The sequence below is a fragment of the Bos indicus x Bos taurus genome, chromosome 16, assembly GCF_003369695.1.
Source record: "Bos indicus x Bos taurus breed Angus x Brahman F1 hybrid chromosome 16, Bos_hybrid_MaternalHap_v2.0, whole genome shotgun sequence".
Classification (NCBI taxonomy): domain Eukaryota; kingdom Metazoa; phylum Chordata; class Mammalia; order Artiodactyla; family Bovidae; genus Bos; species Bos indicus x Bos taurus.
In genome coordinates, this window is record NC_040091.1 from 39432333 (window position 1) to 39450131 (window position 17799).

Here is a 17799-nt window from a genome sequence, read left to right on the forward strand (position 1 = left end):
TATATACTTCATTTTCAGTTCAGAAAAGCTTATTATTAAGTTGCTTGCTGCTGCTCAGTTGTGTCCAACTCTGTGACTCCATGAACTAGAGCCCACCCGGCTCCTCTGTCCATGGGATTTTCTAGATTGGACTGGAGTGAGTTGCCGTATCCTCCTCCAGGGGATCTTCCCAACCCAGAGATTGAACCCGTGTCTCTTGCGTTTCCTGCATTGGCAGGTGGATTCTTTTATTTACCACTGAGCCACCTGGAAGCCCCATTAAGCTGCTTAATGAAACAAACTTTTCATTGATTTAAGAAGCATTTATTGCAACACAAATGTGTGTCAGGCATGAACTATCCAGTCCTTGGTTTAGGCATACAGCAGTCAGTAGCCCCTGGTAGAGAATGACACGTTTATGTGTGGACTGGTGGTGCTCTAAGTGTTGCTGCTTTGGCTCAGGTGGTGTTGGAAGGCTTACCTGAGGAAGTGGCGTTAGAACTGAGTGCTCAAGAGAAGTTAGCATCCACACACAGCTTGGGGTCAGAACAGGCCTGTTAGTAGCAGAAGTAGGACAAAGGGCCTGTGATTAAAAACAGTGCAATGTGCTTGGGGTCGGAAAGAAGGCTGGTGTGCAATACATAACAGACATCATTCCACGTCTGTTCATGGAGACCTACCTCATCCCCGGATTCTGTAGTTTGCACTGTGGCCTGGCATTCCTGTGGGTTTATGCACTTGGCCCATGAAGCCAAGTGCATAGTTTCTTATGTTTTGCTTGATAATTAATTTTGCAACAAAGGTCTTAATTCACAAAAACAAAAAACAAAGCTGGTGTAGCTGGAACAGAGTGAATGTGAGAGGTGAGGGTAAGAAATGAGTTCAGGAAATCGGCAGAGACCTGATCATGTAGCCCTTTGTAGGCAGTTTAGAGTTTGAGTTTTATTCTCATAATTGCAAGTCATTGGAAAGTATTAAGTAAAGAAGTAACATGGATCATTTCATCGACAGCACTTTGAGCTCTCTACTTGCTCTGTGGAAAATTGCTTCTTCGAGACCATCTAGAGCGCAAGTAGGGAGGAGACCAATTAAGGAAGTGATTGAAATAGCCTGAATGAGGTGATGTTGGCTTGGTTTAGGATTTTAGGAGTGGGGAATAGTGTGGAGTTGCTAAACTCAGGATATAGTTAAGAGATAGAAGGACAAGCTTGTTGGGAATTTGGATGTAGGTCATAAGGAATTAAGGGTGATCCTTAGGCTTAAATCACTGGGTAATGGGTGGTTTAGTTTTGTATGAGAAAGACAGGTAGGAGCATTTTTTTTTCCTCACTCAAAAGGATAGTACAAATGATAAAAAATGAAATGTATGTGGCAGAATGTAAGATTGGAGAACATAGGTGAAAGGCATACATATGTCCATCGTACTATTTTTTAAACTTTTCCATGGGTTTGAAAATTTTTAAAGATTGAGAGGGGGAAAGAAGAAAAAGGAGAATGTTGCCTTTGTAGTACATTTGCAAAGGACTTGGCCTGCATTTATGATTTTGAAGAACTTTGAAAAAAATGTTTAAAATGGTTTGTCCTTTGAACTTTAGATTTCAGTGTTTTTTCCTAATATGATTTTCAAACTGTTATTAAGCTCTCTTCTCATCTCAGGTTTCAGATCGACAGAGCTATCTTGTCATATCTTTGGTTCTCTGTGTTGTCTTGGGACTGATGCTTTGTATGCAGCGTTGTCGAAACACTTCCCAATTTGATGGAGATTATATTTCAAAACTTCCTAAAAGTAATCAGTATCCAAGCCCTAAAAGGTAAGTCAGCATTATTTCACAATTTTCCTCTTATTTGAGAAACTTGAGCAAGTGAAAGATACTGAGATAATTTCTCTCCCCATATGATTATCTTGAAACCAAAATGTTAAAAACTTGGAACTAGTGAGAGGGTCCTGTGCCTGGAAGGTTCTGTAGACTCTGATAGAGAAAACACTAAGTACGTAAAAAACCCATGTAGTGGTTGTGAAAGATACTTCAATGTGGAATTCAAAGGGGGAGGAGGAGAATAGGTATTTTAATACAGCACCTTTTAGAGAAGAATTGGTGAATTTTTTTTTACATGTGGTATCTATAACTGGAGTGTTACCTTAGAGATAAGTCCTATATGGCATGTACAGTTTTCTAGCATTCACCTAACCCCAAATACAGAGTAAATTATATGTATTTTACTCATCATTCCCAATGTTGATTTTTCTTAATGTTAGGTGTTTTTCTTCCTATGATGATATGAGTTTGAAAAGGAGAACTTCATTTCCACTCATCAGATCCAAGTCTCTACAGTTAACGGGGAAAGAAGGTAGATTTTTGTGCATATGTAACATGTATACAGAAAAGTGAATCTAGCTTCCTTCTAGAACAAGTATAATGTCAATGTTGTGTTGGAGACCGTCTGCAACCAAACAGTGGGTGTGAGTGGCCTTTGTGCTGTGTCGAAGCCACTACCATTTCCACACTTTACCTTTGTTCCTAAAAGTCCAGAGGGTGGGGCGGGACGGGGGGCTTAGTTTAATTAGCCATTAATTAGCCATTGATAGCCTGTTTGCACATGCTCCTGTTTAGAAGTATTTCTTTTTAGAAAGGGGTGTTTGAGAAAGTTCAGCAGATATGGAAAACCTGAATGTGCTCCCATAGTATCCTGTGCTTATCTGCTTCCTCTTCCTACACAGGTAGGACTCCTTTTGTCTCTAGGACTGTGAGGCACTTTATGAAAAATAAATCTTTTTCTTTTTTACAGTCCAAGGTCTATAATAGTATTCCATAGTCTAACACTTGATGAATACTTAAATTTAATAAACGAATGAATGTGTACTGAGTGGCTTTCATATATCAGTACTTTTTTTTAAATTTTATTTTTTAACTTTACAATATTGTATTGGTTTTTGCCATATATCAACATGACTTTTTAATATTAGTACTGTAATTAGTGCTTACTGAGACATATCTTCATAGCAATATTAAAATAATTAATCGTATATTTCAGCTAATGCTTTTTTAATAATCATTGGATTCTCTTTCTTTAGGATTTAGTAACTGAGCAGTGTGTTTCAATTGATTAAATCACTCAGGCAATCATTCCTGTGCTGCTCTGGTTTACTGTTACCATGAAACTTTACGGACTGAATCCGTAAACATGTATGTTTACTTAAAAATAGTAAATTTCTTCCTACTTCCTGCTCTTTTCTTTTTTTTCTTTTGGCTGATACGTCTTTTTATAATTGAATTTTTTTAATGAAGTATAATTTGTACAGGATTTTATACTTAATCATTTATAAAGTTTGGTGGATTTTCACAAACCATACATAACTATGTGAGCATCACCCAGATTAAGAAGTACAGCATTATCTAGCACCCCAGAAACTTCCTTGTGCTCCTTAGTCATTACCCATTTCCTCTCAGTAGAGTCACTGCTTATTTTGATATTGTGAGATTCACCATGTCGTTGAGTATAGTTGTAGTTAGTGTTGCCTTATGCAAACATACTATTCATTATTCGTTTCCAGTGGATTATTTTCTTGCATACACACATCTGTTGGGTATATAGCAGAAATGGAATTGCTGGATCATAAGATCCAGATCATAAGATCCACTTTAGTAAATACCACCACACAGTTTGCCAAGAATGTTGTGTGAACATTCAGCTGTTTTTTAGAGTTCCATTTGTTCTACATCCATATTAAGATTTAACATTTAGTATTGTTGATCTTTTAGCTGTATTCGTGTGATTATGAAATACCAATATGTTGAGGTATTTTTCCTTCTCAGCATTTCTAGTACCATTCTAAATTAGTTGAAAGCCTGACTGTTTCTTTTCTTTTTATGTAACTCTTCAAGGCCAGGTAGAATATAGCCTTTTGTACCTGATAGTAGTATTACTTGTATTTTAAACAACTGTATCATCTTGGTTCATCTTTATAATTTAAAAAGTTGAGTACAATAGTCAAGAAACTAATTCTGATTCTGCTATTCATTAATTCATTTATTTCTTCTCCTAATTTGAATTAAATATCTTCTTATGAAATTTACTATTGTCTACTTTGATTTTAGCCATCTTTGTACTTGCCTTATTTTTAATTCCAAACTCTATGAGAAGGGCCCATTTCTTATTTTGTTTTCTTATTGTAGTAAAAAAACATACAACATAAAATTTACCAACTTGAAATTTAAGTTTCTCTTAGAAATTTAATTGTTATATATATACTTCAGTAATGTTTAGTATGTTCACAATGATGTGAAACAGGTCTCCAGAAGTGTTTCATTTTGTAAATCTGGAACACTGTATTTATTAAACAACTACCTTTTTTCCCCTTCCTCCCAGCCCCTGGTCACCATCAATGTGTTTTCTGTTCTTGTGAATTTGAATATTTCAGATACCTTATATAAGTGAAATCATGTATTATTCATCTTTCTCTGACTGGCTTATTTCACTTAGCATAATGTCCTCAAGTTTCATCCATGTTGTAACATGTGACAGGATTTCTGTTTAAAGACTGAATAATATTATGTTGTACAGATAGATACTATACTTTGTTTATTTATCTGTTGATGGGCACTTGGGTTGCTTCTGCCTCTTGGCTATCGTGAAATAATGCTGTTGTGAACATGAGTGTGCAAATACGTCTTTAAGTCCTTGCTTTCAGTTCTGGATATGTAGTTGACCCTTGAACAGTGCTGGAGTTAAGGCCACCGAATCTGTACAGTTGAAAATACGTGTATAATTTATTGTTAGCCCTCCATATCCGTGGTTCCTCCATTTTTGAGGTTCTGCATCCATGGAGTCAGCCAACTACATATTATGTAGTTCTGTAGTATTTACTGTTGAAAAAAAATCCACATATAAATAGACTCACATATCCATGTATAAGTAGACTTCAAACCCATGTTATTAGAGGGTCAGCTGTGTACTCAAGCGCGATTGCTGAATCATATGGTAGTTCTATTTTGTGAAGAACCTTTACAGTGTTTTCCATAGTGCTTGCATCATTTTACAGTTCCACCAACAGTGCATAGTGGTTCCAGATTTCTCCACATCCTCACCAATACTTGTTTTCTGTTTTGATAGTAGCCATCCTGATGGGTGTGTGGTGATACCTCATTTTGCTTTTGATTTGTGTTTCTCTCATGATTAGTGATGTTGATCATCTTTTCATATGTTTGTTGGCCATTTGTAAATCATCTTTGAAGAAATGTCTATTCAAGTCCTTTGCTCATTTTAAAACCAGGTTATTTTTTGCTTAATTGTAGGAGTTCTGTATATTCTGGATATTAATCCTGCATCAAGTATATGATTCACAGATACATTCTCCCATTCTGTAGGTTGCATTTTCACTCTGATGATTTTGTCCTATGATGGACAAAATCTTTTTAAGTTTGATGTAGTCCTCTTTGTCTCTTTTTGCTTTTGTTGCTTGTACTTTAACTAGTACATCCAAGAAATCATTGCCAAGGCCAGTGTTATAAAGTTTTTATAACTTTTTGGAAAAAGAAACTTTGTAACACGGCTTGGATGTGACATTTAAAGTACAAGCAGCAAAAGCAAAAACAAAGAGGACCACATCTATTTTAAGTTAATTTTTGTATATGATGTAGGATAAGGGTTCAACTTCATTCTTTCGCATGTAGATATCCAGCTTTCTAGCAGTGTTCATTGAAGAGACTGTTCATTCCCCACTGAATGGTCTTGGCACCCTTGTTGAAAGTTATTTGACCATTTGTGTGAGGGTTTATTTCTGGACTGTTTTTTTTCCCCCTGTTGTTCTGTATGTCTGTCTTTATACCAGTACTGTTTTGATTACTGTGTTTGAAATCAGGCAGTGTGAGTCCTATAATTTTATTTTTCTTTTTCACAATTGCTTTGCCTATTTAAGGTACTTGGGATTTGATATGAATTTTAGGATGCATTTCATTAAAAAAAAGAATGCTATTGGAATTTTGATAGGGCTTATACTTAATCTGTAGGTCGTTTTGGTAGTATATGGACATCTTGACAATATGAAATCTTCCAGTCATGAACATGAGATACTGCTCAGTTTGTACCTTCTTTAATTTTTTTCATCAGTGTTTTATAGATTATACTTAGATTTGCATCTCTCACTTCTGTTGACCATCCAAGTAGACCTAAACTATTTTGATTTTTGTAATACATTTTTGTTGTGAAATACCAAAAAGTGCATAAAACTGAAATGTACAACATGCAGAGTAATTATAAAGTGAACACCTGTGTAACTAACACCCAGATCAAGAAATAGAGCAAGACCAGCACTTTTGGTATTGCTTTTTGTAGAGGTAACTATCTTGATTTTTGAATTAGTTGTCATCTTCATTTTCATAAGTTTTACCATCAGTGTTTGTGTTTCTCAGCAATACAATTGGATTTTTGCCTGGTTTTGAGCTTTTGATAAATGAAATTATACTATATATACTCCTTTTGCCTTCTTTCCTTCAACATTCTATTTGTAAGGTTCGTATACATAATTGTACTTCATTTTCAATATTGTATAGTATTTCAGTAACTGACTAAATTACAATGTAGTTATCCATTCTGCAGTGTTATTTACAGTTTGGGGTTATTACAGATAATGCTGGTGTAAACATTCCCTTTGTTTGTATATAGGCAGAGAGTTGCCTAAGTTTCTCTAGGAATATTTTTGTTGTTGTGTTGCTAAGTCATTTCCTATACTTTTGCAAGTCCATGGATTTTTGCAAGCCTACCAGTCTCCTCTGTCCATGGGACTCCCCAGACAAGAGTACTGGAGTGGGTTACCATTTCCATCTGGGGTGGAAGGAGTGGGGGATGGAATCTTTCTGCCCCAGGAGTTGAAGCTGCCTGCTTGGCAGGCGTATTCTTTACTGCCGAGCCACCTGGGAAGCCCCCTCTAGGAATATTACCTAGATGTAAAATTGCTGGGTTGTAGAGTATGCTAATCTATAAGTTACAAGATAATGGCATACTTTTCCAAAGTGGTCATATCAGTTTATCCTTCCACCAGTACCATGAGAATTTCCATTGTCTACACTTTGGCCAGCGCACAGTCAGAATTGTCAAGTTTTAAAGTGTTTGTTAACCTTATTTTAGTTATAATTTGCATTTACCTGATTACTAGTGAAGTTGAGCATGCTTACTTAGGCCTTTTAATCATTTGACTTTCTTGGACATTGAAATTTTTGCCTGTTCTTTTATTTGGTTGTTTACCTCTTTCCTGTTGGCTTATAGTTATTTTTAAAATTTGTATCCTAATTGTTAGTTCGTTAATGTTGCAGATAATCTTATTTCACTCTTGAGGCTATTTATTTTCTTTTCTTTTACATGGAGTCTTTTTAAATAAGAAAAAGAAGCTTTTAATTTTAATGTAATCAAACTTCTGGGATTTTTTTTTTCCCGGTGTGGTTATTGCTTCTTCTGTGTTGTTTAAACAGATTTTTTTTTTTTTTTTTTTTTTTACTGTTTATGGATGATATTCTCTTATAGTTCTAGTGTTTGGTTTTTATTTTTAGATTTCTAAGATACCTGAAATTGATTTTTTGTATGTGGTTTTAGGTAGGAAATCCATTGTAAAATTTGTATGAAATTCAGTTGTTTTAGGTTGCTCGGCCATTATTGGGTCTTTGTTTCCATGTTAATTTAGAATCATTTATTAAGTGTTTCATTGAAAAATTATTAGGCTTTTGGTTGATTACATTGATTCTATGTATCAATTTGGGAAGAACGTAGCATCTCTGTGTACTCCAAAAAGCCAAACTTTTGAAAGTTTTATTTCTAGAATATTTTTCAATGTTGTTGAAAATTGCGTTTTGTGTGTGTTTGTGTTTATTGCTGGTATGTAGAAACGCAGTGGATTTTGGTGCTGTTGACATTTGCCATATTCTTTGATTCTCTGCTTGCTGGATCTTCGGATAGAGGAGTGTTAAAGTCCCCAGCTGTAATAGTAGGTTCATCTGTTTCTTCTTGTAGTTCTACCAGTTTTTGCCTCATGTATTCTGCCATTCTGTGAGATGCATACAGAGTAAAGATTGTTATGCTTTTTGGATAATGGACCCCTTTATCATCATGAAATACCCTCTTTATCCTGAATAAATTTCCTTGCTCTGAAGTTTACTCTCTCTGAAATTAATATGCCATTCCTGCTTTCTTTTGATTTGTGTTAGCATGGTATATCTTTCTTCATCCCTGTGTCTTTAATCTCTATGTATCTTTATATTTAAAGTGGACTTCTTATGAGCAACATATGGTTGAATCTTGTTGTTTGATCCGCTTTTACAGTCTTATAAATTGGTGTATTTAGGCCTTTAAGTTTAAAGTGATTTGATATTTATCCAACTGTATTTGCTATATTTGTTACTGTTTTCTATTTGTTGCCCTCATTCTTTATTCCTGTTACTATCTTCCACATTTTTTCTGCCTTTTGTGGTTTTAACTGAGCAAATTATATGTTTTCATTTTTTTCCTTTCATAGCATATGTTAAAAAATTATGACTTTTTTTTTTAGGGTCCCAGAGTTTACAGTATACATTTACAACTAATACAAGTCCACTTTCAAATAACACTATATTACTCTAGAGGTAGTACATATATTTTATAACAACAAAATATTTCTAATTCCTCCCTTCCATCCCTTGTATCAGTGCTGTCATTCTTTTTATTTTTACCTAATCTTGTCTATTTACATAAGCATACTCAAGTACTTTGTTGCTATTATTATTTTGAACAAATTGTTATGTTATGGATTAAGAATAAGAAAAGTGAAAGTTTTTATCTTCCCTTCCTTTATTCCTTCTCTGATGCTCTTACTTTATGCAAAACTGGGTTTCTAACCTACCTTATTTTCCTCCTTTCTAAAGAACTGCTTTTTAACATTACTTGTAAAGCAGGTCTGTTGGCAATTTTAGGTCCTCAATTTTAGCTTATATCTTTGATTTTTTGAAATTTGTATATGATAGGCCTCGTTGTAGTATTTTGGGCATTTGTCCTGCTTGTTGTTCTAAGTTTCCTGGAGCTGTGGTTACTGTCTGATGTCAATTTGAGAAGATTCTGTCATTATTACTTAAAATATTGCATCTATTCCTTTCTCCCTTCGTTATCCTCCTGTGTTCTCATTACTTGTACGTTACACCTTTTGGAGTCATCCCATGGTTTTTGGATAGTCTGTTCAATTTTTTTTTTTTTTAAGTCTTGTTTCTCTTTGTATTTTAGATTTGGAAATTTCTATCATCATATTCTCAAGTTTAGTGGTTCTTTACTCAGTCTATTAATGAACCCAGAGGCATTCTTCATTTTTGTTCCTGTGTTTGATCTCTATCTAGCATTTTTTAAACTCCTTTTTAGAATTTTTCTGCTTATATTATCCATCTCTTCTTGCATGTTGTCTGATTTTTTTCAATTTACATCCTTAATGTATTTTTTAAAAAAATTCCTGATCTAATAATAATGTCAACATTTCTGTCACATCTAACTCTGGTTCTGATGCTTGTTTAGTCTTTTCAAACTATGTTTACCCTTTTTAAAATGCCTTGTAATTTTCTGTTGAAAGAGGAGTATAATGTACAGGTCATCTCTAATTTATGATGATTTGACTTGATTTTTCAACTTTATGATTGTGTGAAAACAACGTGCATTCAGTAGAAACTGTACTTCGGTTGTTGATGTCTCCCTGGCTAGGAATATGCAGTATGATTCCATGTTGCCAGACAGTGGTGGCAAGGTCTCTGGGAAAAAATGACTTGAATTTCACTTGACGGGCCTGGATTCCTGCTTTTCCTTCAGTTGTGGCCTGGGATTACTTACTTACTTAGTCTTGACAGCCTAAGTAAGTGCTGTTGATGCTGCTGCTAAGTTGCTTCAGTCGTGTCCAGCTCTGTGCTACCCCATAGACGGCAGCCTACCAGGCTCCCCCGTCCCTGGGATTCTCCAGGCAAGAACACTGGAGTGGGTTGCCATTTCCTTCTCCAATGCATGAAAGTGAAAAGTGAGAGTGAAGTCGCTCAGTCGTGTCCGACTCTTCGCAACCACATGGACTGCAGCCCACCAGGCTCCTCCGTCCATGGGATTTTCCAGGCAAGAGTACTGGAGTGGGAAGTGCTGTTGGTGACTTACAAAAAACATTGCTTTTAGTGGAAAATTCGATCTGAAAACCATTAGCAGTCATTCCTAGAAGTAGACATGGTGTTTTTTTTTTTTTAAAAAAAGCAATTTGAATGAGATTAGTAATCTAGTAGAAATGACTATTTAAAGGAATCATTGGATATTTTTATATATTTGATGACTTTCTCTACAAGTTTCTAAGACATAATGTGAAAAATAATAATTCATTGAATCATGTTATTAGTAAATTTCTGGTACATGAAGTTTATTATGAACTTGTTACTTACAAACTTAACGCCTGCATCAAACCATAAATCATTTACTTTTAGTGGGTTGAATAGGACTAAAATCTCATAGCCCCTCTTTTATATGTACATTTATCTTGTCAGTAAAGCTGTCTTGAATGTGCTTAAAGTAATGAAACCTTAGAACCTTAAGTATTTTTGATTTTCTTATCGTACCAGAGTGTTCTGGTATTGATCACAATAAATCATAGTTTTGATCACAGTAAATCATAGTAATAAACAATTAGGAAAAACTTGTTAAACTTCCTTTTGTGTGTATGTTCCTTGAACTGACTTTCATACTATGTGCTTGTTGCACATAATTAACCCATAATTGCAACACAATGTGGAGTTTAGTCTTTTAGAAAAATGTTCATATGATCTGTAAGTTTGGTATTAGCTTACCTGGTAATGTTATTTTTCTTATCAAGTTCAGAGGATAGAGGGTTCCCAGGTGGCTCAGTGGTAAAGAATCCGCCCACAAATGCAGGAAACACTGATTCTATCCCCAAGATAGAAGATCCACTCTAGTATTCTTGCCTGGGAAATCCTATGGACAGAGAAACCTGGTGAGCTGTAGTCCATGGGGTGGCAAAAAAGTCAGACGCGATTTAGCGACTAAACAACAAGAGGGTAAAGCTGGTCCAAACAAGGATCCTTACTGTGTTGGTTGAGAGCCAGCTGTTAGTTAAAAACTCAAGTTATTCAATGATGACCAGTCAAGCCCAGGATAAGAATGGTGCCCTCTTCTACCTTGTTGCTTTAGGTTTACTGATTTCAAATGCATAAATATATGTTTAACCTGTTACAAATATAAGTTCATTGGTTCTGTTATGAAAATAATCATAAATGGATAATAGTATAGTATTTAATCATAGTAGAATCTACTTTACATTTTATATCTGCCTTTTTGTTTTTTCTTACAGTAGACCCAAGTGATTTGTACATTGTAGAACCCCTCAAGTTCTCTCCAGAAAAAAAGGTAATGCTTTGTTTCAAGTGTATTGGTGTGTTATGTGGATGTAGATGAAGAAATAGGTGAAAGTTTTACTGTAACCTTTACTGGTCCTTAAACTTACTGTTTATTTTCAGTTATGATAATGATTTGTTTACAGGGTCTGCAAACTGTTGCCCATAGGCCATATATGGCCTGTTTTATTATGATCCTGGAACCATTTTTAAAGGGTTATAAAATAAAAGTGAATAGGAGAGAGAGTATGTGACCTGAAAAGCCTAAAATACTTAGTCTCTGGCTTTTACAGAAAAAAGTTGCTGACCACTTGTTGATACTCATTCTTTATTATCAGTGCATGTCAGACAGTGTGTATACCTATTCCTGTAATCCTCATATCAACCTGAAAATGATACTTTCCCCATTTTTTAAGTGAGAAAACTGAAACTCAGAATTTGTATCTTCTTTAAATGACCTATTAAAGAGGTGGCAAAAATCAAAATATACTTAGACTTTTTTGGTTACAAGTGCGGGTTTTTCCCATTTTGCCTCTGAAAGTAAGTTGTACTCATTAGAGGTCCAGGTAGCTCAGTGGTAAAGAATCTGCCTGCCAATGCAGGAGACGCAGGTTCTATCCCTGGGTCTGGAAGATCCCTTGGAGAAGGAAATGGCCACCCACTACAGTATTCTTGCCTGGAAAATCTCATGGAGTGAGGAGTCCATGAGGTCACAAAAGAGTCAGACACAACTTAGCAACTAAGCAAACAACGTTTGTCTCTAGGCTGAAGAACTTGACCATTAAAACCAAATAGCCTAGGATTCAGTCCTAACTTGGCCACTTACTGCCATGTAACTTGGACAGGAAATCAAACTTATGAACCTTAGTTTTCTCATTTGGTAGTCAAGGACAAAATGCTCACCTTTCAGGGTTAGGGTTAGTAAGATACACATGAAAGCAACTGGAAGAATATATAGCACATAATAAGCATTCAGATACCTAATCTATATTCAGAGGTGACAGATAAATGAAGAATTTGGTTGAGTAGTATTACAAAGTGGAAAGCTAATTATGGCAGTATCTGTATAGAACATAACAGTATGTTTTGCTGTTTATAGTACTTCCACTTTCCACCAGGAGGTGGCACTTTACTCCAGTAGCTCAGCTCTCTGAATGTTTGATTAGGTACTGTCATAGGTCTAATTCCTACCCTTTCTTTTACTTGTGTTAAAGAAGAAACGCTGCAAGTACAAAACTGAAAAAATTGAGACCATAAAGCCGGCTGATCCATTGCACCCTGTAGCCAACGGAGACATAAAAGGAAGAAAGCCTTTTACAAACCAGAGAGATTTTTCTAATATGGGAGAAGTTTATCACTCTTCTTATAAGGGTCCTCCATCTGAAGGAAGCTCAGAAACTTCATCACAGTCAGAAGAGTCTTATTTTTGTGGCATTTCAGCTTGCACAAGTCTGTGCAATGGACAGTCTCAAAAGACAAAAACTGAGAAGAGGGCTTTGAAACGAAGGCGATCTAAAGTCCAAGACCAAGGAAAATTGATAAAAACTTTAATACAGACTAAGTCAGGATCACTGCCGAGCCTGCATGACATAATCAAAGGAAACAAAGAGCTCACCGTGGGAACATTTGGTGTTACAGCAGTCTCGGGACATATCTAAAATTAATCAAACTTTTCATAGTGGAGACTTTTCCTTGTTGTTATTTGAAGAACAGTCTGTGGTATTTGAAGGGTATGGGGAGGGAGAACATATTAATGGGAAAAGTATTCAGAAATTATGATTTCTGCCTTTTTAAAAAGTAGGTGGGATTATGTCAATCTTGGTTAATGAGCTGCAGTTTTACAAGACTGCAAGGACAATGGTAGACATTTTATAAAGATGTTTTTTCACAGATTAATTAATTACTGGGACAAAAGTAATTTGGAAGCCCAGTTCCTTGGGTGGGATAGGAATGAAAGCCTAAACCTCTTCCTTTAGCTTTGTTCCTATTTCTTGCACCTTCCCATATTTATGTGCCTTTTGTCTATTTATAATGCCACTGGAAGAGGAGGAAGAACTTTTTCTGTCATTTGATTTCTTTTATAACTTTGTTAGTTTTTGAAGCTGCAAACACTACAAGGCTTTAAAGTGATCTGCGCCTGGCGTTCAGTAAAAATCAGTTAAGACAGTGTAAAGATCCTAAAGACTTGGCCAGGTAGACTTTTGTTTAGCAAACTCACCTGAAACAGACACTTGATGGAATTTTTAGGTCTATTCTTCTAGGTAAGTGGTGATACTTTTAATGCTATTTTCAGTTAACTTATTCACACTAGTTTCCTTTGGTTACTAATTCAGTGAGAGGAAAAAACAACTACGTGATTTTTTTTTCTTCAAATGATTGGTATTTGCAAATAATTTTTTTTTCCTATAAATTCACGTGTTAAACACATTTAGCCACTTTTAAGGGTTTCCTTTAGCTATGGTACATTTTAAACATTCACAATAAGCACTAATCCTCTTGACTTTGAGATTGTTGTTTTCTCTTAAAAAAGGAAAATTTAAAAGTTTGTCCAGTGAGTCCAGGCCTCATAATCACTGCCTATGTACATATGCACAGAACCAGCTAGTGAGTTTGTCAAGCCTTGTCTAATTGGTCAAGTCTAAAGGGATTACTACTCCTTGGTGTTTGCTTTGTATTGGCTACAAATGTGCAGATATACATGTGTGCTGTCAATGTGTTTGTATTCATTTTGTCTCTTTTCTTTAAAAATAATTGGCAGTGACTTTGAATCAAATGATTTCTAAGTATGTGTTTATACAGTAATGGAGTAAAAGTGGAAAGTTTCTTTTTGAAAGGGAGAGAATTCACTGTTTTGTGTTGTAAAATTTAAGTTATAAGTTATTGAGCACTTTTAGTAATAACTTTTAAACTTGTCTAATACCTTATGGGGGTATTGTTCGTAATGTGACTTATTTAAAGCCTCTTTTGTTTGTTTAAGTTGCTGCTTTACGGTAACAATATGTTTTAGATGATTTACATTTTTTTCCAGTCTGTACAATTAGCCATTCAGAGCAAGAGGGCCTGATTGTATAGAAACCCATTGAAAAGAGGTCCAGATGAGAGCAGAGGTAGAGCAGGAAGTTACACCATCTGTGTGCAGCATCCAGGGTTGTGGAAAGAAGACTTTTAATAATATAACTACGGAGCTGTAGTGCCATTAGAAACTGTGAATTTCCAAATAAATCTGAACACTTGTCTTTATTAATCACTGGCTCTTCTGTTCTTTGAAGGAGAACTTACAAACTTAATACTCTGAACATAGATTCGTTTTTAAAATTAAAATTTTTTAAATTTTAAAAACGAATTTTTAAAATTAAATACAGCAGCATCTTGTTAAATATGTGATTACATTCAGCCAACTACAAACTGATTGAACTTTCACATAAATATTTTGTTCCCTATACAGTCAGAATTGCACCATTTCAAACACTGAAAGAGAGTTTTAAATATTCAGTGGGCTACACATATGTGCCTTCCTCTTACTAGGTGCCATCTCTAAGACTAATTTTAAATTTTTTACATATATAAATATAGCACATTTTACAATTTGGGGTTTGTTTTTCCTCTCTCAGATTATACTTACATGAAGATTAAAAGCAAAAAGTCTTGCCAATAATAGATTTGTGCCTGGTGAGAAGCAAATTGTGTGTGTGTGTGTGTGTGTGTGTATAAAATAGGCTTTCAATGTTCCTTGGTAATTAGCTTCATTTTATTTCTTCTGATATTAAGAAAAGCTTTAAAACAGTAAGAAGAAAGCGAGGGATCTGTAAGAGCAAGAATACAAAGTAAAGAAGTCCTTTTAATTGGATTTTTTTTCAGATACAGTTATAAAATTTGAGGAATGAAATCATTTTATTAAGTAAGCCTTGCACAGAAAGGTAGCAGTTCTCTATTCTCTGTCACTACACCCCCCACACTCCCATGTTGCACCCTGACCTTTGCCAATCAAGGATTTCTTTCTCCCTAGCAGCAGCTGTTTTCAGCACTGTATCGCCAGTCACTGTGCTTATTTTGCCACTTACTTACTTGCCAGTTTTTGATGTGCCCCTAATTTGAATATGTAAACTTGTCTGCATGAATATAAAGTAGATATAAATGTATATTTGTTACTCTAGTCAAACAAATTTAAAATCATAGTATAATAACCAACATGTCCATTTGGAATTGTTTTAATTCTCCATTTTATATAACAAAACCATGCAACAGAAGCATGAGACATCCCTCCAAACAATACAACAATGATGGCTTTCTTAAGCTCCCTTTACACCCTGATTTTTCTTATCCCATTCCCAAATCATTTTTCTTTCACTAAAAGGAAAAGTTCTCTTTGCTGTAGGGGAGGGGAAAAGCTGACACTCTCCAAATAACATTTTCAGATAAACCTAATTTTTTGTTAGGGCAAAGACAGTGCTTCCTGTCTTTGTCCTTGACTTCCAGGAGTGGCTGAAAGATGGACTTCCCTTTTACCATTTCAACTCAACACCCTTAAAAGTCAACAGTTACAGGAGAGGAATCACGATGATGGAGGAGTAGGATGTGGACCTTACCTCCTCCCATAATACAGCAAAAGCACATCTACGAGTGGCATGATTCACACTGAACATCTACTGAATGCTGGCAGAAGACCTCAGACTTCAAAAGGCAAAAAACCTTTCATGTAACAAGGTAGGACAAAAGAAGAAAGAGGGAGAAAGGAATTGGGACAGGACCTGCACCCTAGGGAGGGAGATGTGAAGGAAGAAAGGTTCCCCCACACTATGAAGTCCCCTCACCTGCAGGGAGATCAACCTAGATGGAGGGGGAGCTTCAGAGCCTTGGAGGAAGAGTGCAGCAACTGGTTACAGTGGAAGGACCTGCACAGATGGTTCACACCTCTGCCCTGTGTACCCTGGCTGACATGCTCATCTGTTGGTGTGGTGAGGCTAGGTGCCAAAGCTCGGGCTTCAGAGTCAGACCCAGAGAGAGAGGGATTGGCGGTGTAGAGACAGCCTGATGAGGCTGGAGAGTGGCGACTAATCGTGCACTCAGAGGAGGCCGGGGCCTGCCAGAGAGGCAAGACACCACTGTTGGGTAGGGGGGGCACATTAGAAGAGGGGCAGGACCACCATAGGGGAGCTTTGTTTCCTGTACCTGGTCTCTCTGGCAACAAGACACCACCTAACATGAGCTCTGGGGGTAGGTGCAAGCTGCTGTCACTGTTACGGGCTCCAGAGATGGGCACAGGCCACTCCCATAACTAGGGACCCATGAGCAGGCACCAGTTGCTCTCCTTGGGAGTAGGCAGGCTGTCACTGCTACTGAGAGACACAGGAGCAAGTGCCAACTGCTAGCCTTGCTGTCCCGGGACATCATGGACCACTGCTGCCCCTGGGAGGCCTGGGAGGGGGTCCTGATCATGGTCCCTGCTTACTGGGAGTGTGCATGGGCCTTTGTGCATTGTGCTTGCACACCAAATACCAAGGCGATGGCAGCCAGCACACACTGCTGGAAAAGACAGCAAGCATCCAAACTAAAAGCAGTCCTTCAATTCCAGACAAGGTGGCAGGAGTAGAAGGATTTGAACTTCCCTCCTCTCATAAAAACACCAAAATCATAAATAACTGCTTAAAGACCATTGACAAGAAAGACTGGAACCTACCAAAAAAGATACTTTACATCCAAAGATGAGGTCTCAATGTGATGGTAGGAGGGGCCCTTTGACTGTGTAAATCAAATCCCATACCTGGCAGTTGACCAACTCACAGACTAGAAAGTAATTTTATCACAGAGGTTCTCCCCATCAGGAGTGAGATCTGAGCCCCATATCAGTATCCCTAGCCTGAGGGCCTGGCATCAGGAGGAGGAGCCCCCAGAGCATCGGCCTTGCAGGCCAGTGGGGCTTGAGTGCAGGAGCTCCACAGGACTGGGGGAAACAGAGACTCCACTCCTGGAGGGCACACACAAGATTTCACATGCACTGCGACCCAGGGCAAAGCAGTGACTCCATAGGAGCCAGAACTGTATATATAGGGGCTTCCCTGGTAGCGCAGTGGTAATCTGCCCACCAGTCCTGGAGATGTGGGTTCGATCACTGGGTCAGAAAGATCCCCTGGAGAAAGAAATGGAAATCCACCTCAGTATTCTTCCCTGGGAATTCCCACGGACAGAGAGGCCTGGCAGGCCACAAAGAGTTGGACACAAACAAGTTTGGCCTTGGAGTACAAAATGAAGCAGGGCAAAGGCTGTTTTGCCAAGAGAACACACTGGTCATAGCAAACACTCTTCCAACAACACAAGAGACTACACATGGATACCAACATATGGTCAACACCAGGTTGATTATATTCTTTACAACAGAATATGGAGAAGCTCTATACACTCAGCAAAAAAGCAAGAACAAGACCTGTGGAGCAGACTGTGG

General features: G+C 37.0%; 1 protein-coding gene across 6 annotated transcripts in view; it reads left to right on the forward strand.

The window, feature by feature from the left end:
* SUCO (SUN domain containing ossification factor) overlaps window positions 1–14604 on the forward strand; it is an 89467-nt gene extending 74863 nt beyond the window's left edge. For 2 of the 6 annotated variants that reach the window (XM_027564840.1, XM_027564839.1), the window contains 4 exons: window positions 1636–1790; window positions 2237–2328; window positions 11318–11373; window positions 12575–14596. In XM_027564840.1, coding sequence (XP_027420641.1) covers window positions 1636–1790; window positions 2237–2328; window positions 11318–11373; window positions 12575–13018 — 747 coding nt within the window. In that variant the 3' untranslated portion in view covers window positions 13019–14596. Of the gene's footprint in view, window positions 1–1635; window positions 1791–2236; window positions 2329–2607; window positions 2699–11317; window positions 11374–12570 lie in introns of those variants that run through there. The other 4 variants (XR_003514913.1, XM_027564837.1, XM_027564838.1 and 1 more) reach the window with 4 other exon arrangements.
* Window positions 14605–17799: the final 3195 nt, after the last annotated feature.